The sequence below is a fragment of the Pygocentrus nattereri genome, chromosome 7, assembly GCF_015220715.1.
Source record: "Pygocentrus nattereri isolate fPygNat1 chromosome 7, fPygNat1.pri, whole genome shotgun sequence".
Classification (NCBI taxonomy): domain Eukaryota; kingdom Metazoa; phylum Chordata; class Actinopteri; order Characiformes; family Serrasalmidae; genus Pygocentrus; species Pygocentrus nattereri.
This window is the reverse complement of record NC_051217.1, coordinates 32522178-32547092: the sequence shown is the minus strand read 5'-3', so window position 1 is coordinate 32547092 and position 24915 is coordinate 32522178. Positions and strand designations below refer to the sequence as shown.

The following is a 24915-nucleotide window of genomic DNA, read 5'->3' as shown; positions in this document are numbered from 1 at the left end:
TACACACACACACACACACACACACACACACCTTCTGAGTCCGAGTCATAACAACATTACTGAAGCTCTTATCAAATTACTCCAGTCTGGAGCAGCAGAAGACTTCAATTACCGTTAGAACCCTCTCAGACGAGCTTCATGCAGCTGCTCTCGTGAGGGAAACACTGAGCAAGATCAAGTGGAACACATGAACAAAGGACGCCTGTGGAATCCCTGAAAATTCCTAAAAAGCCCAAAGCACTGTACACTACAAATAAAGATTAACAGCAGAGATCTTCTGAAACAGCCCCTTTTCTGAAAAAAGCTTCAACAGAATGTATTTATTACTAGCAATAATTTTAACTTTGTATTTGAATCCCAATTTTCATCACGGATGTTCAGTGAGACCAACAGTGGCTTCAGTTGTAGACTCTCACTCTTGTGTTTTGTTCATATAGCGCTTACACTCTCAAGGCTCTGTTACTGGTTTCATTAGATTGCTGGTTGTTGCTGCATCATAGTTCTCGCTCATGCCCTGTCCAACTCATCCTCCACTGTTAATGTTACTGATATTACTGCCATCAGTGGTTTCTTTTGCTTGTAAATGATACTTCAGATGTGATGTACTTTGATGATAAACAAATTCACAGCAGAGCAGTAGCTAGAAATAACTTATCAAGAATGGCATCAATGGAAGCCGCCATTTAAAAGCTGTATTTGAATGAGAGGGCTATGATAAATTATATCTACATGTATATTCTATTTACATGTGTAAATGTGATATTGACAATCTGCATTTTTGAGAGAATTTCTCCAGAATTTTCAGGGAACCACAAGTGAGAAATAATTAATATCACATTACACAATGCCTTTATTACTGCTGGTGAACTACTTGACTTCTATCGGTTAAACAAGAGGACTGAGCTGAGGACACAACATGGTTTGTATTGTTAAAGCAAAAGGGCAGTCATGGAAAATCCTGAGTATGCTATGGAGGAATCACAGAATCACAGAGAATACCAGAAATGTAGAAAAAGAAAGCAACAATAACAATGTCAGCAATTGGTCGTCTGAGGCCCAAGGGCACAGACTGAGCAGAGATTTTGAACATTGTTCTCAGGATTAGACTTGCACAGGGCCTACATGCACTTCCTCTACTTTCTACTTACTCTGGAACATGGCATTCTGGGAATAACACCAAGTGAAAAGGCTGTTCCAGTAAAATGTGCATGGTGACAAGAATGACAGACAAGTCAAAACATTACAGCTCACTTCTGTCTTTTTACAGCTTTGCATTAATACTTCATACTGTGTAATACTCTCCCTCTCTCTCCCTCTCCGGCATTTTCTCAGTGCCAGGGTAAAAAAGTCAGCAGACAGAAATATACACAAATTCCAATTCCTGTGTGTGGACTAACACATGCATAAGCACTTAAGGTAGCTACAAATCCAAACTTGAATATATATATATATATATATATATATATATATATATATATATATATATATGAACATTTTTACCAGTAATCACATGATTTTATAAAGCAAATGATCGCTTCAATATCACTTGAGTAACACTTGTGTTATTTTGTTATGTTAATGTTTTTGGAGTTAATTAAACTTTAAATAATTAACAAACTGAAAGGCACAGATTATTCTTCTGTTAACTTAAATTTTTAAGTTAACCAGGTTACTTACCCTTTTAAGTTACAAACTGTGCATTATATTTATAGTGTATGTCGTTACAATGTAATATACTTAAAAATAAAAAGTAAAAAGTATCAGTAAGCTTTATAAATACATTATTCATTAAGAACTTACAATGTAGGTAGCCTTCAAAAAGGGGTTACCCAATATGCCTACTCCTCTAAGTGAACAGGCCAAAAACCCTTGTGATTCCTCGTCTTCACTTGAGAGTACTGACTTGTGGAATATTTTCAACAAATATGAAAAGTCCAGCCTGTAGCAACAGAAACGTTCCATTACTGATATCAAATTTAAAATTCACTATCCAGTGACTGGGTCAGATCTATTATTGTAGATGTGGTGGCTTATTGACTTAAGGGCTCCACCTCCAAGCGGTGTGTTATGCTAGTATAAGTTAGCTTATTGACGGAGGGTTAACGCTTCATAACTTTCTATTATGGAAAGAGACTAAGGCTTATTGACTCTGAGGCTATATATCACATTGGAAGGTTATTGCAGACTCATATATCGTTTGGGCTGGGGGGCAATGGATTAACCGGGAGGAAGGGCTGGACGGCTTTTTTCCAGCTATGGCACAATATGAGCTCCAACACTGGGAAAATCAGGATGATTAAATTAGTCATCATGAAGAGAAAACAATTTGGACCATAATTTATTGTGTACTTTCGTGTAATTGTTTGAGTCTGAATGCTGTCTGGTCTGAGTTTCTTTGAAGTGCCTGTTCCACAGTCTGTAATGTGTGCTATGCACCTCCAGCAACACTCAAATGATGTACTCTGTACCATCTTGGTCATAGCAATCACACGCTAATAGCTCACTGATGTCAATAATGAATTATGCCCTTCAGACGGCTCTGCTGCTTCAGGTAACTGTTGACATTATTTTGCCACTGCAATCATGATACTCTGCACTGATTTTAAAGCATTTCAACTGTGGTAAGGCTGAATATATATCAGAATATGCACTGCATGACAAGAGTGCTGTACAAAAAAGATAAACAATACACAACAGGAGTGTGACAATAATACAATCCGCCCCAATTCAATTCATAATACTGTATTCTCAATTTGGTATTATCAGGATATTTTGAATAAATAATCCCAATCCTCGCAGTATTTCCCAGAGCCTGCAATTTTTTCCAATTACCATATCACTTCTGCACTAAACATGTAAATCTTTGACGCACTTTCAACATGAAGTGTGCATTGCCTTAATGCTCCATGCCGGGAAGCCGCAATCTCAGCCAAATATCGGATATCAGTCTGATATCTAAGCTAAGCTGCCCACAACTACCATGTTTTTGTCAGTTCCATTTTGCACCCCTGTACATCCATGTGAACGCTGCCCTTTATCTTTTATAAGTAGTTTCCTGTTCTATGTGATGTGACTGACCATAAGTTAATAATAAGTTATTCAGGAGTTTTATCTGAATCACTTAGTAGCTTTTGAGCAAGATATCTCATGTGTAGGCTGATGCTTTCATATTTGTTTCCCACCTACCTTTACACATTAAAACACTAGTCTATTCTTGGTTATTCTGTGTCAGTCAAACACCCCTTTTACTGTCAAAGTAGACAATTCTCTGACATATTAAAGCAAAAGTCTTGCTTGGCAACATAAAGTCATGGACAACAGGTTATATTTACCAAGAAACATTTCAGCTAAAAACTGGGCAAAGCCATGCACTTAAGGTCCTATGTTTTTACAGAAACTAACTAGTCTACATTTAAAACAACCCCCAAACCCTAAACCCCTGGAAACATCACTGCCGCAAACAGTTCTGATATGACATACGGCTTAACACTTAGACTCTCTAGACTTCCATTTCCCATTATGTCATTGCTTATTTGAACAATCTGTTTCCATCATCATTTTTCACATTGTATCTTTTATCAATACACTTTTTCCTCCTCCACCAAGCAAAAAAACTGCAAAATTTAGGCTTTTTTAAAAATTTCTGGCTCTTCTCATCCAGGTTTTTATCCATATTTTCAAAATTCGCAAAAAAGTGGTGGATAGAAAACCCACAGATGTCTAAATGCACTGATGCACCCCAAATAGAAAACTGCTCAACTGTTCAAGTTGAATAGCTTACAATGATGTTAATTAAGGATAGAAGTCAACATATATGCAGGTTGTAGTGGGTGATACACCGGTTCATTCAGAATACTGGTTATAATTCTTTTTAAAGTGTTACTTTTCTTACAAACAGTGTAGAGCACATTGATTCCCTCACTTCTCGTGTAGCAAGTTGCAGCCTTAGGTAAGCTAGTCCAGTTTATTGTCAAAGTAGCAGACATCAGACTATAATGAGTTAATGAGTTAACAGGAGAAAAGAGACTGAAAGGAAAAGCCAGTCTCTTAGGATTAGCTGTTAGCCATTGGAATTACACATAGACTAGCCTGCTTTCCTTGTGCACGGCCTAGGCCCTCCTCGCTTAGCCAGCTGCTTTGAATAATATGCCATTGTTAATCTTCAAAAAAGGTTTACTTAAGCATCTTATTTAGAAAAAAAGTACATAGATATACTGTACTGTGATATACACCAAAACAGTCAGCAATCTTAATTATACAGTGATATAAATTTTTGGCTGTACCACACAATACTACACACAGGCATCCTTTTAGCATCCAGTACACTGCAGGACGTGTTGGGGTGACAGGGCTTCTGTTGTTTTTGTCATACCATAAAAGAAGCAATCATTTGTGGCACAGACAGAAATGTGAATGAGAAAGGTGTAATAAAATTTTATCTAAAGTCACTTAACTAATCAGTTATAGAAATTCTTGTTGCAGTACTGATATTCTGCATTGTTTTCTTTCTCAGAAAACAGTGCCAGGCTGCCCCATTTCACTCTGCAGAATAAAAGTCTGCATAAAGATTGCACGTCCATCCTGCTGACTCCTACAGCGCAAAGCAACAGCAAGTGTGCACGTCCCATTAATAATTACAGCGCAAGTAGTGGAGACAGACTGGATTGCTTCCACGGTCCTGCTGCTTTTGCTGGCTACAGAAGAGATGGACACTTGATGCCACTGGTGGGAAGCTGCTGACTGTACTAATTCAGACATTGACACTGCTTCTGTCGCTGGATCACATTACTGCAGTGATCTAGTAACCCACAAAACTGCTCATATGTCCATTTGTCAAGTCATGTCAGTCAGGTACCGGTCAAAAACTTAAGTACACTTGATTAAGTGTATGTCATCATTCACATTATCAAGAGGCTTTTGATGAAGTGTTTGAAATGTTTTCTTTCGTTTAATTTTTCTTTCACTGTATTGAAAGAACACATATGAAAGTCATAAGGTTGTTTATCTTTTTTGTGTGGATTTAATAGATGAAAACTAGTCATAATTAATTTTTCTGTGACCATTTACCACTCTCTCTTTAATCCTTAGAATTAAACAGGCTGTTCTGTCACAGTGTCTTTAAGACTAAAATTTGTAAATGATCTCTGTTCTGACTGGTTGCCCTGTACTGCACCTCTTTTAAAAAGTAGCTTGAGCTGAAACACTCCTTATAATATCAGTGTGAGTGAGCAGCGAATTGGCTGTCTCTGTGGCTTAGTTATCCATATATGGACTGTAGGACCAAAGGAGCGGACATTTTGAAACTGTGTTTACATACTACATCAACGGTTGAAAAACTCTCCATAATATGGGACCTTTTATATTTGTTTAGGTCACTGTGTAATTGCAAATGGGATATTTCATAGTTCTTTTTGGAAATACAAGCAAAAATGAAGAAAGGGCTTTTATGGGTAGGGTTTAAAGTTTTGCCTGATACTTTATGTCAAACCTATTGATATTAGAACCATTCTTTTTTAGAGTGTAGTAAAATCAACAAGTCTCCCAGAAGATAATGGATGATTTCTGATATCATATTTTTTATGTACAGGCTTGGCTGTTGAGAGTTAAAACTAAACTCTCTCAGTCTAAATAACTGTCATTTCCTTCTGCAAATGTCACCTGGTTTTCTGATATACAATACAGCAATTATGTTCACCTCTCTCTTCCTGCTCCCTCTCTTCTTCCTTCACGTAAACGTTGCTCTGCAGTGGACTACTGTCCTTGTCTTGGTGTGGAAGCCGGCAGCGTGTCAAGCCTAAACACGCATCAGTCTCATACGCACACACCCTGCACGTGCCTGGTCCCGAGCGTATGACCTCACCCCGTGCTACTACCATCTGGACGCCATCGCACAGCCATATGGTCCCCATGGTAACAGCAACCTCCCTTTGCCCCAGTGGTCTGCAATGTCTCGTGTTTATAAGAAAACTTCATAATCTGTTCACATTTCTACCAGCAATTAGATCTGTCATACTGTACTGATGTCACAAGACACATTAACAACATGTAAAACAACAGTTATGCAAAGATTTAAAATAAGAATACTTGTCCAAAGACATCTTGTTAAACTTTAATTGCCAAAATGTAGCAAAATCCACACAAAGTCCCATGAAATCAATGATACAGACAAAACAAGCCGGCCAGCAAAAGACTACTGTTAACTAAAGGAACTATTTTTCCTTCGCAAGACATGCAACTGCACGTTATGTGTTCTATATGCATGTTATACAAATCAGCATGCTTAATTTGGGTTTTTCAGGGGACCTTTCAGCCAGAAAATGCATCCACTGGCTGACAGTAGGCTTGTTGTCTATCAGACAGTGCTGACACACATACTTGTTTCGTATTGTATTATCGCACCATCTATACAACAGTGTAGGTAGGGTTGGTTGATACTGAATGAAATGATGAAATATTTTCATGACATATTTTCACAATATGCATCATGAAAATTCCTCTTTCTAAGTTTCAAAAATAGATCCACAAATAATTGTCACATCATGTCACAAATATATATTTTTTATTTTTATTTTTTAGTTTTTTTGTTTTACAAACTGCACGGCACTAAATACAATTAAACAGGTCTAACTTCGTAGTGAAACATGTAGATGGTCAGTGTTCTTTAAGTCCAACGATATCCACAATATGCTCAGAAAAGTGACCTACATAATTTATCATGATAACGATACAATATCGTTATTTTGACCACCCTTGTGTGTGTGTGTGCACGTGTGTGTGTAGTGGTGTGTAGTGACGTGACAAATGGGGCTTGTTTGGGATTACCTCAGAGGCTGATGAAGGCCAGTTCTAATCCTAACCCTGGGATTATGACTAAGACACACACTCACATGCAACAACCCCCTCTCAATAATAAACACTTAGCTATTAGGACCTCTATATAAAAGAGCTGACCCTATACCCTGTATTACTGTTCCTACACTCAGGGTTAGTTTGGCCAAAGGTAAACAATGATAACATATTCTGATAAAACTGATAAAATAACACAATATTTTGCTAATCTATGATGGCATCAGGTTACTATTACTATTATATAATTATACTGTATATACAACTATATCGTATACTTCCTCTTTGGTACTAAAAAACACTATACACCTTGCATAGCGTTTTTTTCCCCATTTGAATGTTTATGTTCTACTTAGCTTAATATTAAAATGAACCTTATGCAGTATTTGAAACATTAATCAGAAAGAAAGCATAAATAAGTGATACTGATGAATCCCTAATTCTTACTCAATTAGAACTACGCTAATTAACTCAGACAGGCTAGTAGCCATTGCTATTAAGTTGCAGGCCTCAAACTGAAGTATCCACTGAATGATTCACTGTGAAACGGCAACATAAAAGTGAAGAATGTTACACTTATAATATTATATTATTAGTATTAAACCCAGTGTGCAAACACAAATGTGGTACCATTAGCTAATTACAGCACTGGGTAGAAACTATTTATTCAAGTAAATGAATTAACTACACATTTATCCATCTATGCCATGAAAACTAAAAATATTGTTGTCTTCAAAACTTTTTGGTGTGTTAAATACAGAATTTACCACTTCCTTATCTTTAAAAAGGCCCAACTGAGCTGAAGGTAAGCACAAATATATTACATTTCCTTTGTGCTAGCTTTTCTTACTCCACTGAGGTTTAACAGGCAGAACTGAGCTTCTCCTTTTTGAATTTGGTGTCTTTCCATCCAGTTCCACCTGTTCTGGGCCGAGTTTAAGTATATCCAGCACCTCCATGACTATACAGCATTAACCTTCTGGCTCATAGTGCTCATAGTGGTCTGGGTTTCATAGCTTAAAGCCCTGATCTGAAATCAGATATCCTCCTGGGCCTCCATATACTCAACTCTGAGTGCAAAGAAATCATGACTGATCCAGGAACAGCTCTCTACAGGTGAAAACAGAGGCATTCTCTTCCTAATCCACATGCGCACAGCTGCCAAAGCCGAGCGAGCATTCTTTTCATTTTCTACATACAGCCTGCTCCACACCCTCTCACTGTGCGACAGCACGTCTCCTCTGGGCCCCGTCGTCATCCACTGCACCGTCCTCGCGCACTCATGACACACATGCTTGAGACTGATTTAGGTACAGTAAGGAGGGGTGGATGGACAGGAAGTGGACACTCCACTGCAGGGAGCTGAGCCTGATCCCACCCGCTTCCTGCTGGACCTTGTTCAGAAACAGTCCCTGAAATAAACCACAACTAACAAAACACTTGCGTCACACCAGGGAGTGGCACACACAGTCACAGAGAAAACCTGTGCTAAAATTAGCCTGACTAGTTTAGTCAGGAGGGGGTTAAAAATGGTAACAACCATGGCCCAGACTCCAACTCATCTCCCTCTCTCCCTCTCCCCTGTTCTGGCTCCTCTCTCACTCTTCCCCAAACAGCAGTTTCTATTTGCATGGTTGTCATGGTGATGGGGGCTCAGCTACTGCACCTGTGGAGCAGGCACCCCAGTCCGGCTCACGCCCGATTCGCTGGCTCATTGTCTTAGCAACTTATTGACCTATAGCCAGCAAGCAGGGAGCTGCCCACATGTGGTGGGAGAAGAGTCAAATGCCACACTGACTCACTGCACAGACTCAGTTGCACAGAGACAGTGCAGAATGTACTTTATATGGAAGACGTGCTGGGCGGTAATGATAAAAATCACAATATTTTCTAAATATATATCACAGTAAAGTTCTACTCACACCAAGTATGAGTTTTCAGGGCAAAAAAATGTGTTTTTTAACATAGTGTAACCTTCACACTAAATCCAGTGTTTTTTTAACATTCTAGGAAGGAGAAAAAAAAAAAACAATGTGATTCCTTGTGTAGTAGTGATGATGAATTAATCATCTTTCTTTTAAGCTCTGCAAGTGCAAGGAACAAACACAGGATACAAGTGTTCCCACCAGGCATGAACTGACTACGACAAACCCAGATAAACTACCCATCAACAAATAAACAATAGTTATGTCATACTAAAGTACTTACCATAACTCCTAGCCTTTCAGTTATTGTGCTACATACCTTTTTTTAGCCTCTGCAATTTTATAGTCAGCTTGTTGCCTGCTGTATAACATTACTGTCCATTTTTGTTGGTTTTCCACTTTTTTGCATAAAAAGTTGCCATTTATTTTATGATGAATGAACCAACAAAAATGATCCAAAATTACATGAAAAAAATCTACATTGACGTCCAGAGTGTTTTTCCCCTTCTCCTGTAAAGTTACCATTTTGGAGATTTAGGGTTTGTTCCTACAAAGACGATGAGCTTTTATGTTCTGCCAAGAGCAAGATGAGCTCTTCTGCTGGCATTTATTTGGACTGCAACCATGAGCTTTGACTCTGAATATTCTCTGATTAAAAATTTTACGCAGCATCAGGTACATGTGAAAGACAGCAATAATATGCCTGTGCTCATTTTAAAAGCAGACTCTTTGTGAATAGAATTTAACATAGGGATGCTCAATCCTGGTGCTGGAGATCTAAAACCCTGGATAGTTCAGATTCAGCACAGCTGGCTCTAATGTTCCGATGCCCCTGAAGACTCTCATTACCTAGAACAGGTGTGTTAGATTAGGACTGGAGCTAAACTCAGCAGGGCGGTAGATCTCAGGAGCAGGACTGAGCACCCCTGCCTTAACAGATGATATTTAGGTTTGCATTAATAAAGTTAATGAATCCATGACACTGTTAACCTATTCTAAAATTCTGTCTTACACCAAAGGGAACCTCACACTGTGCTGTAAACGTTAAGCAAACAAACATTTCCGTTTTATGTATTTTGATCTGTTCTTAAAACAGTTCTTTTGTTACCCATCAATTTGTGAAAGTTAAATTAGCATTGTTGTGGGACACCGCTGCAGGTTCATCATTTTGGGTATCGCCTGTACTACATAAAAGAGACAGCTTTGAAGAAAGCATCCGCTCCTTACTTTGGGTAAAAACCGAAGGATGAATGACCCAAAGCAAAGTCCTTAAAGCTGCATTAGCAGATGCATTTTTCCTTTTTTCCGGTGTTGTTATTATTATGGAAATATGAGTTTCCTACAACAGCAATGAAAACGTATGCCAAGGCTGAGATGTCAGATTACTGTCATGCAAAAGGCTGCTGGGAAAAGATAACTGCGGAACATTGGGCGATGTGCGCTCCTTCATGGCAGGTGTTCTGTCTGATCATCCGACTTGGCAGAGAGAGAGAGAGAGAGAGAGAGAGAGAGAGAGAGAGAGAGAGAGAGAGAGAGAGAGAGAGAGAGAGAGAGAGAGAGAGAGAGAGAGACAGACCCAACCAGCCAGGAGCATACACCTGCACAACAGATGTTGTGATGCACCACCTTTTCTCCCTCCCTCTCTCATTCCTCACTCTCTCCATTGCTCTTAACTGTTTTTCATTTTGTCTTCTTCCTGCCCACATGCTCTACTTTCTGCTGTTCAAACACTGCTTTTCTCCTCTTTATGACCCCCACACACAGATAACAGGTATCCTTACTAGGCCCGGATGTCTGGATCAGACATCGGAGGGAATAAAAAGAACGCAACCCGATCCAGTCCTGAAATTAATCTAGCTTGGAATATCTTTCTCTCACACTATGCAATGTTGTTAGCTGTGTGTTTCTTCCTGTTGCAAAATCTTTGAATAGTTTCAGCATCTACTTCTAGATGCTCATCTTAAGGGCTCGATTTAAAGCTCAGTAGTTTTTGAAGAAAATGTTTTGACATGAAATCTAATTTATACAATCTCAAAGTTAATCTTACAGTACCTTAACCCACATTAACAAGTCTGCACGACCTTAATGAAATTCTGAATGCAGTTTGAGCAGATCAAAAGAAACTTTGGGAATGCATTTTACAGAAAAGCTTTAGGTGACTACTGACTTTTATTGCTTGTTAGCAATGTTAGCCTCAAAGCTCCAGTGCTAAATTTGGACACCAAATAGGTCTTAACTGACTGACTAAATTTTGGATAAATACACTGGATTCTTGGATTTTTCGCTGAACCGTTCCTTCAAAGAAGAAATATCAGTATCGGAAAATAAATGGTGGTATCATACCTTTTCTAGACTCCTATCTTTTCTACTGGGGAAAATAAGGGGAATATATAAAAGTGGTTGTGTGACAGTTACAGCTGTGAAGATGTGGTATAATCCAGCGAGTTTAAACAGAATCAGCAGGCAGTGAGGAGAATGTTCCATACATATGCCAACCACAGCCTGCAGACTATAGATAGCTATATTAAACATGGACGAGAGAGCATACTGTGTACACACACTCACTCTTGTACACACATACACATGGCGTGTCTCTGGGGGTCCTGAGCAGCTGCTGGAACCTCAGAGCATCCTGTACTGTAGAGTCTGTGTGTCTGTCTGGCTCCTACACTCCCTTGCTGTGCTGTAAACAGCAGTGTAGCTGATGGGCGTTACACTAGTCCTCTTCACTAATTAGCTAATAACACACCTGCTAAATGCTAAATGCTCTGCAGCAGACTGGTGCTGGATGGAGGAGGTGCAGTTCTTATTTTAGGACTGAGGCTTCTCTCCAGAGAACACACCCTCGCACACACAGATTACTAATGAAAGACATAATCACTCCTGCAGCAGAACAGAGGGGTCGCATACACCACCCCAGTGAACTCATCCAAAAGGCAAAACAGCTACAGCACATACAGCACTGTACAAAAGTCAGAGACCACCCTTCATTTATTTAATTTCCAGTCAAAAACAGCCATTGAGCACAAGTGAATCATCTTTCAGAAGATATTTCTGAGGAGATTAGATGCAAGACAATACATTTGCATAAGGAAGATGAAAGGCAAAGGAATGGAAGTAAACAAACAGGGAAATGATCAAGATGGATCAAGAAATGATCCAAAGATGGAGAGACAATGGAATTCCAAGACCAGGGAGACCACCAAAACTGTCACCATCACATCCAGAGTACTTAAAGCTTTCATCTTTTTGCTTCCGACCTGAAAAAATCCACAGGTGTTTCTGTCCATCCTTCCACTGTGAGAAGTCAACACTGGCTCTAAAAGGATGCTTAGCTGCCAAAAAGCCAGACAGAACAATGGTCTGGGCACCCTAGAATCCAGACCTCAACATCACTGAATGTGTTTGGGATTTCCCAGACTGAACTTTAGAGATGTGGAAAAATATTTTATTTTAAAAACACAAAGCAAGTCTCCCAAAACTAACAAAAGCTGTAAAGGTAAAGATTGACACAAAAGGTGGAAAATTACATATGTTGTTGTTGAGGCTGTTCATTGCATGTTTTCTGTTCTTTTTCCATTACATATGATGTAAAAATGTCCTCTTTGACCAGGGCGATCTCCGATTTTACACAGTATTGACCATCCACAGAGGCAAAACACACATGGAAAGTCAGATACTCAGAAACACACACACACACGCACGCACGCATACACACACATACACTTTCTAAGAACCAGTTTGCATCCACTTTCCATTGAAAGTCCTTCATTTTAAGCAGAAGTGTGTATGAGGGCAGAGCTCTAGGAAATAGCTCTGTACACACTGTCTCTGCTTCAACTCATCACATTCCCTGCTCTACTCATCCACTAACTGCTTCTCTTCTGACTCAGATGCTTACCTACGTACAGTATTTGATTTCTTATATAATATAAAGTTCACATAGGACAGACACAGATTTAGCCTAGAGCTGGTTTAAAAAAAGGATGTTCAATGGATAATCAATGGAGCATTAACATGGTAATTCAACAACACTAATCGTAATCTAAATCTGAGAAACCGCTTCATATATTTTTTGTAAAGCTTCTTTCATTTGCATATAGTGCAGATGTCAGAACTGCCTCCCTGCCCCACTGGTACCCATCTGCCATGAGAATACCAATACCATTATCCACCAACTGCATTTGTCTCTAGCCGCTATGCAGGATGAGCTCACACTAAAAGCACTATCAATCTCCTCTCTGTTTCAGTTAGACTGCCCTTAATGTCCCTGCTGTGAGAGAGAGAGGGAGAGAGAGAGAGAACTGATTAGAGATAGCCAATGATCCCACCAGCACAGTGGATCCATCTTCCCTGTAACATGTCAATCACTCCACTCTGAGCTGCTATGGGGTGTTATGCATGTTACATAAGCTGGTTTGTACCACTTTATAGGAGTTTCTAGGCTGTTTCGTTGACAGTTGTGTAAATGCTGCAAAACCAGGGGAGGAGGTTATAATAATAATAATAATAATAATAATAATAATAATAATAATAATAATAATAATAATAATAATAATAATAATAATAATGTTGCTGTGTTGGACCTAATATGAGCTTTTTGGGTCTGAAAAAATGAAGCTTTTGAAATGGCCCATTACCCACACATTTCTTGTATTTTATGTTCCACTTTTTGTACCACAAATTCTCATAATTCATTTTTACATTATCATTTTCCAGTCGTTCTTTATCCCTTAGAATTAAACAGGCTGTGCATTTAAGACTTATATAAGACAAATGAGTTATATTCTGATTAGCTGCTCTGTATTGTGCCTCGTTCAAAAGCACCCCAAACACTCATACTCATAGTTTCCAATGGATATGTTAGAATAAAGGAGACGGGAGAAGATCAAGTAAGATGGTAGTAACTCCAATTTTTTCCAGAACTTATGCATTCTCTCATTTAAGCTGTATGTCAGTTGCTCTAATGGAAGCACTGTTGTAACCTGGGACAGACATTAATGGAGGCAAGCTGAGGAGTTGACCACAAAAGTAAAATGCACTTCTTGGCCAAAAGATACTAACATAAGAAAAACAGATGCTTTGTTTTATAATCAAGTACAGATTTCATATTGAAGTATAACAGGAACAAAGCAGGAGAAAAGACCAGGTGAATATTTTTCACAGTTCACAGTGTATCCCCTTCCAGTAAAACTGTATCTTGTCACATAACCAAAAACAGTATATGTATGTACCTCTTTCCTGTTTACATTTAAAGCTAAGATTTGAACAGTATGAAGAGATCTTAGAGGCACACTGGTGTAAGATAAGTCTTATTAATAAACAAAGTTCATCTCATGAAGAGATGTCATGCAAACTCTAGGCTCTTGGCCTTCCCAAAAAAATTTCCAATCATCATCACATATATTCGTTCCCAGATCTCACTCTCACATACCCCTCAGAAAAGGTAGAGATGATGTACATACACAGACAGTTAAGTTATAAGACACAAGTCCTTTCTCGGTCAGCTCTGTTTGATTCCCCACTGTTTTAAAGCTTTTGTTAAATGTGGAATATTTTCCCATTCAGCTAATCAGAGTCTACATGAACATTTAAGGGAAAAAAATTTAAATTCAAATTTAAAGGGTCCATATCCTACTTTTTTTTGCATTTTACTGTTGGTCAACTTATGATTCTTTTTAGCAAAACAGCCACAATTTATTTTTACATCATCACTTTCTATCTTCCTGTCATCCTATAGAAATAAACAAGCTGTTTGTGTTACTGTGCCTTTAAAGCCAATGTAAGATCAAAGATCTTTATTCTGACGAGCTGCTCTGTGTTGCTTACTGAAATAAGCAAATGTATTCTTTGTAGACAGTTTGGACTGATGAAGGAACAGTATGCTTTGAAAGTTGAACCATGCTTGCAACTACACTAAACTTAAATTTGAAAAGAAAAATACAAGGAAAATTTGGTTTTCCATGATATGGGCCCTTTAAAGCTACCAATAACACTGATTTACAGATCTGCTCCAGGCTGCCACTTCCTGATGTCGTAAACAAGAGCGCATTTTAAAGGCCACATTCTTAAGAACTCGTCAGGCAAGTCCACGGTTCCTGTTGTGTGTTTTCTTTGTGATTTTGCACACTTTGCCGACACCTACAACACCACTGTATCTACCTCAGAATCACCATGCAAACTAAACCTGAACACTGTGTCCACCTCAAAGTTCAAACACCGACTCATTTCTTCTGCCAGCCTCTGTAAGAGTCTCACACATGCAAACACAGTCCCTCAAAGAGAAGACGATAAAAATGACGAGTCCCTGTTACGCACTGCCGCTCTTTATCAGCTCAGATGAGAGCAGGTGTCAGCGGTGAGGCAGGTACTGCCTGAATTTTTCATTACCCAAACGGCTCTGCTTTCACCAGCAGCCCAGAAAGATGACAAGTGTGATATAAGTATAACTGCAAATAGAGAGCGAGAGAGAGCGAGAGAGAGTGAAAAAAACTGAGACAGAGAGAAACTGAGAGACAGAGATGGACAGAATGAGGGGAAGAGAGAGAGACAGAGAAAAAGAGAAAATGAGAGAGAGAGAGAGAGAGAGAGAGAGAGAGAGAGAGAGAGAGAGAGTCAGCAGCATGTTAAATAGGGATTGTGAGAATTCTGCTTGTCCAGCAAGTCCAGCCACAGCATGCTAACTGCTAACATGCTATGCAAATCCTGAGCATTCAAATAGAGCCTCTGTAGACCGGAGAGAAATATAAAAGGGCTGGGCAACACAGAAAAACCCCACTGCAGCAGAAAAATGCCATTCCTCTCTCATGGAACAGATGAAGCTGTAATCGCCTAGCGACAGCCCTCTAGTCCGGCCTGCCGGCAGCTACGATAAGACTGCTGTGGAAATATGGATTTCTGTCCCCCTCAAACACGGCTTTATTAAATAGATCCAGCCTGAAAGCCCAGTTACCAGAAATCAGAGCAAGAGAGAGAGAGAGAGAGAGAGAGAGAGAGAGAGAGAGAGAGAGAGAGAGAGAGAGAGAGAGAGAGAGAGAGAGAGAGAGAGAGCAAACCTAAGCCTTCTTATTTTCCTTTAAATAGAAAATTAAGTATTTACTCAGTCTCAAAAAAATTCTAACATATCAGCAAACGCAAACACACACACACACACACACACACACACACACACACACACACACACACACACACACGAATCAAAGAACTTTCTGGATAAAAACAGGAATGCTAATAGTAGTTATGATCATCCTTTGTTTACACCAGTTTCACTGGTCCAACAATGAGAAATTTTGGGCTAAATGTGAGGGGGAAGTAGAATTATTAGGGGTGTTTAAAAAAATGTGCAAGTGTGCGATGGTGCACTAGTCAGCATTGTCTGATGAACAACATGCTTGTCGTTAGCCTGTGGATGTAATGTGAGTTAGCATGGCTGATAAGTGCCCCTAAAACTCAGATTAAGCATGTAAAAGTGTGTCATGTGTGCGGAGAACATATTACATGCTCCATAAATAAACATGAACTCCTGTAAGGGAGAAACAGTTCATTAAGTCAATGGTAGCGTTTTTCTAGCCAGCTTGTTTTGCTTGCGTTATTGATTACACCGGACATTTAAAGAGCGCAGACTAGAAGAATAAGGCAGTGGTTTTTTAGGGGCTGTACACTTTTTTACTGCAGATTTTACCATAATTCAGCAACAAAAGACATGCATTCTCATTACAAGACTATATTTAACCAAACAGTTTAACAACTCACTACACAAGTGATGATATGATAAGACTACAGACAACTTCAGTTTAATTGCTTCTTCCAAAGAAATGAATTACTTTAATTAAAATATTCTTCTTTTTGTCCGAGCCTTGAGTCAGCACGAACAGGTGGGCCTCATGTGCTAGAATAAACATGGGCGTTAATGAATAAGCCTGGCCTCTGTCCTCCTGCTCTCTACAGCAGTATTACAATGCATGCATAATGAGCTCCACTCCTGACTCAAATTGTGATTATGTAAAACACGGCTATGCCTACACTCCCTCTCTTTCTCTTTCTCTCTCTCTCCCACATACAATGCAGCTGAAAAGGTTTTAGAAAATAAGATGGCAGGAAACACTCCATGTTATGTGCTGCCCACCCTTCCTCTAATCTTGTTCCTTCCATTTTTCGCTCCTTCTCATCTCATACCTAATCCTCCAGTCTCACTGGTGGGGGTTGGTAGGGGGTCGTCTCATTAGCCATATTCTTCTCTCCCCTGAGCCAGGGCCTCCACCTCAGATCAATCACCTTTTCCTGCTACCTCCCACCCAAACTGAAACCACTCACCCCCCCAAAACAAAACACCACGCCTCTCTAGGTTTCACCACATGCTAGGAAGTAATTCACCATCTTTCATCTCCCTAATTTCCCTTGTTTACTAGGATACAGCTGGTTGCGCTTAGCTCATCCCCCCTGTGTGTGTCCTGTAGCGGTCAGAGCCAGGCCACAACGCTGAGCCAGCAATACTCATTCAGTCAGAACAGTGAGCAGGGGCGTTTACAGCCACACACTCCAGCTCTCTGTCCCTCAGAGCACTGTAACCTTCAGCTCCCTCCACTAAATGCAGTAAAGTCCAGTGAAGGGTCGTAAACGTCAAAGCCTTTCTACGGCTTCTCAAAGACACTGAAAAAGCTTCTATATTCAGGCCCACACACTCAACCTCATCATCTTAAAGGGCCATATCATGGAACAATTCATTTGTATCATTTATTTTTTAAATAAATGTTGATGTAATGTGTGAACATTGCTTAAGTTTCAAAATGCATTATTCATTCTCCAGACCATATATGGAAACTAAGCTGCAAAAGTAGCCCATTTTGAATGAACTTTTTATGATGTCATACATCTGCCTAGGCAGTTAGCCTCATCCATTTACACTAGAGTTATAGGAAGTGTTTCAGACCTGACTACTTTTTGAATGAGCCACAATGCAGGGCAGCCATCTTAATCAGGACAGAGCTCATTTACAATGTCTATTTATATTTGTAAGGGTTAAGTTTTTTAGCCATTTAGAGGCAGGATAATTGTACACTATACAAGTGTGATGCTCAATTTTTAAACAGATTACATGTCTTTAACTTTGCATAAGACTACACATACATATGCACATATAAAAATATTAAGGCATCGGTTAAGACACAGTAACAAAATCAAAATAAAATCTAGCAATAAAGAGAGGCTGGAAAATGACCTGATGTAAAAAATGAACGACAAATGGTTTTGATACCTAAAACTGAAAAAAAAAAAAAACAGTTATCAGGAAAAACAATTCATACAAGACAACTATAGTATGAGGGCCCTTCAAAGCTCTCTCACCGATACTAAGGAACCTCACAGTCCCTAAAGAGATACCATCATTATCTAAGACACTCAGGCAATGCACTGTAAACTACATTAACCATAACACAACAAAAGGCACAACTGTGAAATGGCTCATTTTTGTAATTATGAGACAATCTGTTATAGCTTCATGGCAATGAAAGTCCAATGGGACAGTGTTGGTTAATCTCTGTGCTAGGTACTCTTATGATGATAGATCACAGACGTTTCTGATGTTGGTGCCTGGTTTTGTTCACAGTCGACTTACATATCCAAAAGCACTGCACAAACAAACAGCAACATGAAACCGAGGAGGACGAGCAGGCGGGGAAAATTCTTAAGGGCATTAGCGGCACGTTTTATGGGCTGTTGGGCCACAGATTCAGTTTTGATCAGAACCACTGACCATGACCTGCACATTAACAGAGAAATGGGAGGGTGATGAGAGAGAGAGAGAGAGAGAGAGAGAGAGAGAGAGAGAGAGAGAGATAGGACTGTGTGTTCTGTTTCTACTCTGTACAGCTATCAGCATTCCTCTGATCTGGCCCAGTTCCAAACGTAGTCCTGCAACTGAGACGGGTCTGACTGGCACAAAGTATCCCTGACTCCACCCCTTTCCCTCAAAACAACATCACAATCATCCTCACTCGTAACACCACTGTCATGGAACAACACACTGAGTAGTAATAATATACTGTTTAATAAATAACTCGCCAGCTCTCTCTCTCAATGTGAATGACTGTATCTTTGCACCTGACTCGCTCAAACTGTGCCTGAGCATCTTCACCACAGAGCACTTCAGCAAACTTAAAGGCACTTCAACATGTCCACAACTGACACTTAGGCTACGTGTACATTATGGCCATTATCGCTCAAACTCAGAGTTCGGATTAGATCTGATCTTTCTGCTTTTACAGTTCATGCTTGTTATTGTAAGTCATCTGTATCAGTCATTATCATGAATGACCTCTGTCCTGAAACAACTCGCATATACACATTATATCATCAAGTTAGCCACTGCTGCTAGCACGCCGTCCATACTCGATGAAGATGACAATGATATTGTCACTGTTGTAACAAATTGCATCTCAGAAAAGGTCATTACAAAAAGAAGGAAAAGAGTTCTAAACATAAATGTACTTTAATAACAGATGTCACAATACAACTTTTTTATGCAATACAAATACTGAAATTTTGAGTATCAGCTCATAAAAATATTTAATCTTTAAGAACTATTACACTTTAAAATGAACACCACTTAAGATGAGCATCTGAAAGTAGGCTGTCACAATCACACTAATACACAGTTAACATCACACCACACAATGTGAGTCTGAAGTATTTCAATACAGCTATTCCATTCCTAAGAGTGGGAGTAATGAAATGGTCACACAATGTAACGGGGCAGCTGCCATTTTCAAATAACACAAAATCTGAAAAACAAGTTACAAGATTTTGTTTTGACTTTGATGATATGCATATGCACAATGAAGTGTGACACGAAACACGTGAACGTGAATGTAATCCGATATGAAAAAATGTGTTCATGATGCTTTGAAAAAAAATCTGATCTGTGTTGGATATAGGAAAACAATCTGATTTGGTAGTCTTATATCAGCCACAAAGGCCTGAAATGAACCACCTGGCCTTTAAATCCAGCTCCTTACCTCTCCGCTGAATGATGATCCTCAGCAGCGGGTTGGCGGAAGACAGTGCTTTGTGGAAGTTGTCGTCATTGTTGATGGGCAGCAGGTCTCCATGGATGTCAGCGTATCCCAGCAGAACGTCCACGCCGGGGATGCGGTGAATGGTCTGTAGCAGCTGATAAAACTCCTGGAAGCTTCCGGCACCATTCTTTTTCAGCGCAAAGCGCCGGTACTCCGCTTCAAACTGCAGTGGCAAGCAAACACAGGTTACTCAGGCATGGCAGCGAAAGAGAACTGAATGAAACTCAACTGACTGCTCATGAAAATGTAACTATATTGGCTTTAGTGATGGCATGTCTTCCTGACTGCTTTCTATGAAATGCGATCCATTTAGAAGATGAGGCTTTCTGGAATCTTTTCTTTCCAGGACCTAAGTGAATCTGAATATTGTTATCTTCTATATAGCTATCTTCTAGCCTGAGATGGCCAGACTGAGATATGTGAAATCAGAAAGGCGTATAATGCCTGGGCGAGCACTCTTGTGCACACACACTGGCAGCAGCCCTTCTCAGTATCAATTTCGAGGCCACCTGCGCCCGCCCATCCCTTTGATGTGCACTTACGGCTCTACGGGAGCCATTGAGGTGACAGATGAATAGGGAGGGACAGAGCTAGGGTCAGTCCAGTGCTGGTACAGATAAAGACTGAGATGGGCATCAAAACACAGAGCTTGCACACACCCAAATACAAATGTACACCAAGCAGAGAGGGAATTCGCCTCAGGAATTCTTATCATGGGTAAACACACCGGGCAGATTCTGTCTCATTGCTGGTTTTACAGTGAATAATTCCATCAGCAGCCAGGACTCAAACATGAAAGACATGGAAATGTTTCAATCAGTAAAGAGAAGCAGCACAGAAAAAAAAAAATGGTAAGCAGGTGTTATGATGCTGCTGGCGGATATTAACAGGGCTAGAGTGGATTCTTGATAAGCAGCAATCCATTATCAAAACGTGAGGCCTCAGTTCATTTAGCCGATATCATGATCCCGTCACATTCTCTGTGAGTTAATGGGAAGTGCAGTGTTACAAGAAGTGAGCATACTACGGTATACAAATTCAATGGTTGTTCAGAGGGAGTCATTGATAGTGGCTTTGATGATGCACTTCCAATTGATTTATTTCAGTCCTGTCTTGCTCATGCACTAACTCTCTCTCTGTTCTTCATTCATTTTATTTATAGGAGAACTTATATTATTTATATCAGGAGAACATTGACTAAAACATCATAGCATAGCATCCATTTACTGACATGCCGTACTGTTCAAAAGTCAGAGACCACATTTTCATTTATTCAGTTTCCAGACAAAATGGCCATTAAGTTCTTCTGTTTCCTGATTCACTAAAATATTTAACAGAAGCTCTGAAAACTAAACATAGTACCTTTTTCAGCATTTACTGTGACTCTTTGCTTTTATTACAGCTTCCATTCTTTTCAGGAAACTTGCTTTCAGTTTTTCAAAGGAATCTGCAGGGATATTTTTCCACACCTCCAAAGCTCAGTCTTAGGGGTTAGTTGCATTTTCTGCTTCTCACAATTACAGATGTAGACTCCCCCGTCCATAAAGCCTTAGTCCACATCTCAAATGTCCAGTTTTGGTGTTCTAGTGCAAACTGTGACAGACTTCGTGACAGCTACACATTCCTTCAGATCCCTTGAGTGGTCTTCTCACAGTGGAAGGATGGACAGAATCACCTGTGAATTGCTTCAGATCTGAAGCAAGAGCAGAGCTTAATTTGTTTCCATCTCTCACCGGTAAAAGTACTGTTTATCTGATGATGACCTTTTGGTGGTTCACGAGATGTTGCACAGGAGTTCAATTCTCTATATATAACTCCAGTTTGGAAAGGCCTAATTTTACTGCTCTTTTTTTTTTTCCTTTATCCTTGTGCTGGGCAATGTGACAATATATCTCATCATCATGATAAATTATGTCACAATACAATACAATATGCTTTTCTGAACATATAGTGGATATCATCAGTACTTGTAGAAAACTCAGCAACTGATTGTTTCATTTATAAATGTTTAAGATGTATATATTTATAAAAAAAGATAATGTTGGTGGCACCTTTGTCCACACCTGCAGAGTGGACATATTAAATACTGATACTTGTATTTGATGGTCATTTTGTCTGAAATTAAATAACAGATGGTCACTGACTTTTGTACTATACTGTATACAAAAATAAACATAATACATCTATGCTTTGAGGAATCATGTATAACCCAGCTGTAAACTGAGTGAGTCTTTTATCAAAAGCATGCAGTCAGTCTGATAAAATCCAAAGGTATTCAGTACATACATGGACCAAGACTCTGGAAACCTGCCTTATCTCCTCCTTCCCTGTACTGGTATTTCTTCAAGGCCACAAAGTGGCTCATACAACAAACCAAAATGCTCATCAGACACGAACCATGTGAGTAAATTCATGCCAAGACTGCTCTCAAGCAGCATTCCACAAACAACAGACTCCTACAAAGAGCACCGAGCCTCAGCACCTACTGAGTTCATCTGATCTAGTATAGAGACTCTGCGTAAGGAGCTCCTAAAAAAGATCCTGCCATGAGTCATGAAGTGAAGGAAGGAGGTGTGAATGCGGTGTAGCACCCGAGCTGACACAAACTGGATTGACATTTAATGTGAAGTTTGACTCACACAGAATGTGCATGTTTCTTACATGAAATCACCAGTTTCCAAGGAATTTTTCTATTATGAGTGAGTAAAAGCAATGTGGGACAGTAAAGGGGAGGAGGAAGGATTAGGGTCATCTGGTCTTTCTTTGACCAAGAGAAGACCAACTCACTACAAACTCACTGGCAAGAAAAAGCACCAAGGCTTGCCACCCTGCTATTTACTGCCCTCAGACAATAATCGAAACTCAGGTCTGGCTGTCTCGCCACATCCGACTCCATTCCTTGCCTAACCGAAGTGGTACCGACCAAAATGAGGCCTCTAATTTCATGTGAAGCACAAAAAGAACAAGAAAAACAAAAATTTCTGCTTCTATTTTTGCTTTTACACATTCCCACAGCAGGTTTCTCTAACATTCCTTCAGCAGGGACAACGACGCACAGCAGTAAGCACAACACACTGAAGAAAACAAGCGCAAAACATTATAGAGATAATATAATCACTGTCCAAATGCCAGTTCTTAACATTTAATATATATTTAATAAGTTAATAAGTTTTATTGCTAGTAATGTTGGACCATTTTTGGACATAATTTAAATGACAGCTGCTGTGCCTAAAAAGGAATTAGACCTATTTTTCAAAACTGTATAATTTAATAGATAATTAAACTGACACATACAGGTTCACTGGTTGTTTTGGGTAGAAAATAAAATGGCTACATTTCTGTACCATGACCCCTGGTTCATATCACCACCAGTGTAAAGCAATCTGGCTTGGGTAGGTTCTCTGGAATGGAGAATTTCCCGTCAAACCGCTCGAAATGACTGTGTTTACATAAATATGTGGAAATTTTGGAAAATCTGTGAAATTCCCCTTTAAATGATGTAGAAAAATAACAATCAGGGAAGAAATGAAGATACACGGTTTTATTAGTGGGGAAATAGGATAAGACTGGAATCACATTGAAATATATATATATATATGGAGGGAGAGAGAGAGATATGTTAAAAAACTCAGCCAGATCAGACAGATGTTTAGATTTGACCAATATTTAAAACCGCTATCTTTAATGATAAATGTCTGTTGTACCCCAAAAGAGTGGAACGTTTAAGCGACACAAAAGAGAAGAACGTTTATTGCGCTACAGTAACTGCACTGTATTCATAACGCTATATAGATGAATGGCATTGCCTCTAATGCTAATAGATGTAGTCCTGATTTATACATTTTAAAAATGTTTAATATAAATGTATCAGCCTCAGCATGTACATCAAAAATACCGGCCCACACTTCCCATACTCCTGCATCCCTGTTAGATATGCTGGAGACAATATTCAGTTCTTTACTCAGCAGAGAGAGAGAAATTCAATACCTCCCACATTTCAAAATTAATAACATCATATGAAGTATCATAAAGCTTCGGGGGGAGGGGGGGGGGCATGTGACCAGTCAACAACAGCTTGGGTCTGTGGTTTGTTTACACATGAGATTACCATTGAGATGTTTTAAGGCGCTGCTCTCAGGCAGTTAAACACATGATCTACAAAACACGATGAGGACAATTCACATCCAGCTACGGTTTGACGGTGAAATGCAGGCAATGTTAGACCATAAGACACGATTTCACAACCGGGTCTACACGCCGACGAGCTGTAGACAGAGAGCCATCAGTCTTACAGTCCTACAGCCCTGCGCTATGAGAGGAGAGCAGTCGTGTGAGGACAGGTGTGCAGGAGGACGGAGACGGATGGATGGTTGATATTTTTCACTGCACCGTTGCTGCACGGTGTCCAACATGCATAATTGATCGCCGGGCCCCGGTCGCTTCACTGCGCACGTCCATAGCATCGAACACACACACACACACACACACACACACACACTGCACCAGAACTGCGCTCTGTCTGAGCACAACTTCAGCTCGAGCCAAACGCTCGTCTCACACCTAGCACGCGCCTACACACAAACACACGCACCCTACGCGCGCGCGTTCGCAAACCCATCACGTAAGAGAGACACTCACTTTGCTCTTCACCTCGACCACGCTGTCCGTGCTCTTCAGCGGCGTCCTCTGACTCCTCGACATGGTTCGGAGCGTGTGTGTGTGTGTGTGTGAGTGTGTTTATATTCCAGTCACGTCTTCTGCTCTACAGGCTGCACAGAGCGGACGCGGCGCGCGCCTCAGTCCCGGAGCCCCTCGCGCGCAGCAGCAGCAGCGTTAGCAGCATGGATAGCAGGAATAGAGCGGCGGCGCGCGCAGCTCCCTTCGATCCGCAGTACTGGCGGGTAGCGCGAGCGAGCTCTACCGTTAGAGGCTGCTGCTCCCGGAGTGGGCGTGGCCTGTTCTCCTTCAATAACAACGACGTCAGCGCCCACGCCGTCCGCCCACCGCCGAGGAACGCCCACCAGTCGACACGCCCGTTCGAGAAACGTCACTACAACCGGAGCGGGCGGTGA

At 40.1% G+C, this 24915-nt stretch overlaps 1 protein-coding gene across 1 annotated transcript in view; it reads right to left on the bottom strand.

Moving 5' to 3' along the window:
- Positions 1-24915, bottom strand: part of pard6a (par-6 family cell polarity regulator alpha) — a 34187-nt gene extending 9272 nt beyond the window's left edge. Inside the window, exons 1-2 of the mRNA XM_017704183.2 lie at positions 24482-24915; positions 19784-20006 (exon numbers count right to left, since the gene is read on the bottom strand). Coding sequence (XP_017559672.1) covers positions 19784-20006; positions 24482-24544 — 286 coding nt within the window. The 5' untranslated portion in view covers positions 24545-24915. The remainder of the gene's footprint in view (positions 1-19783; positions 20007-24481) is intronic.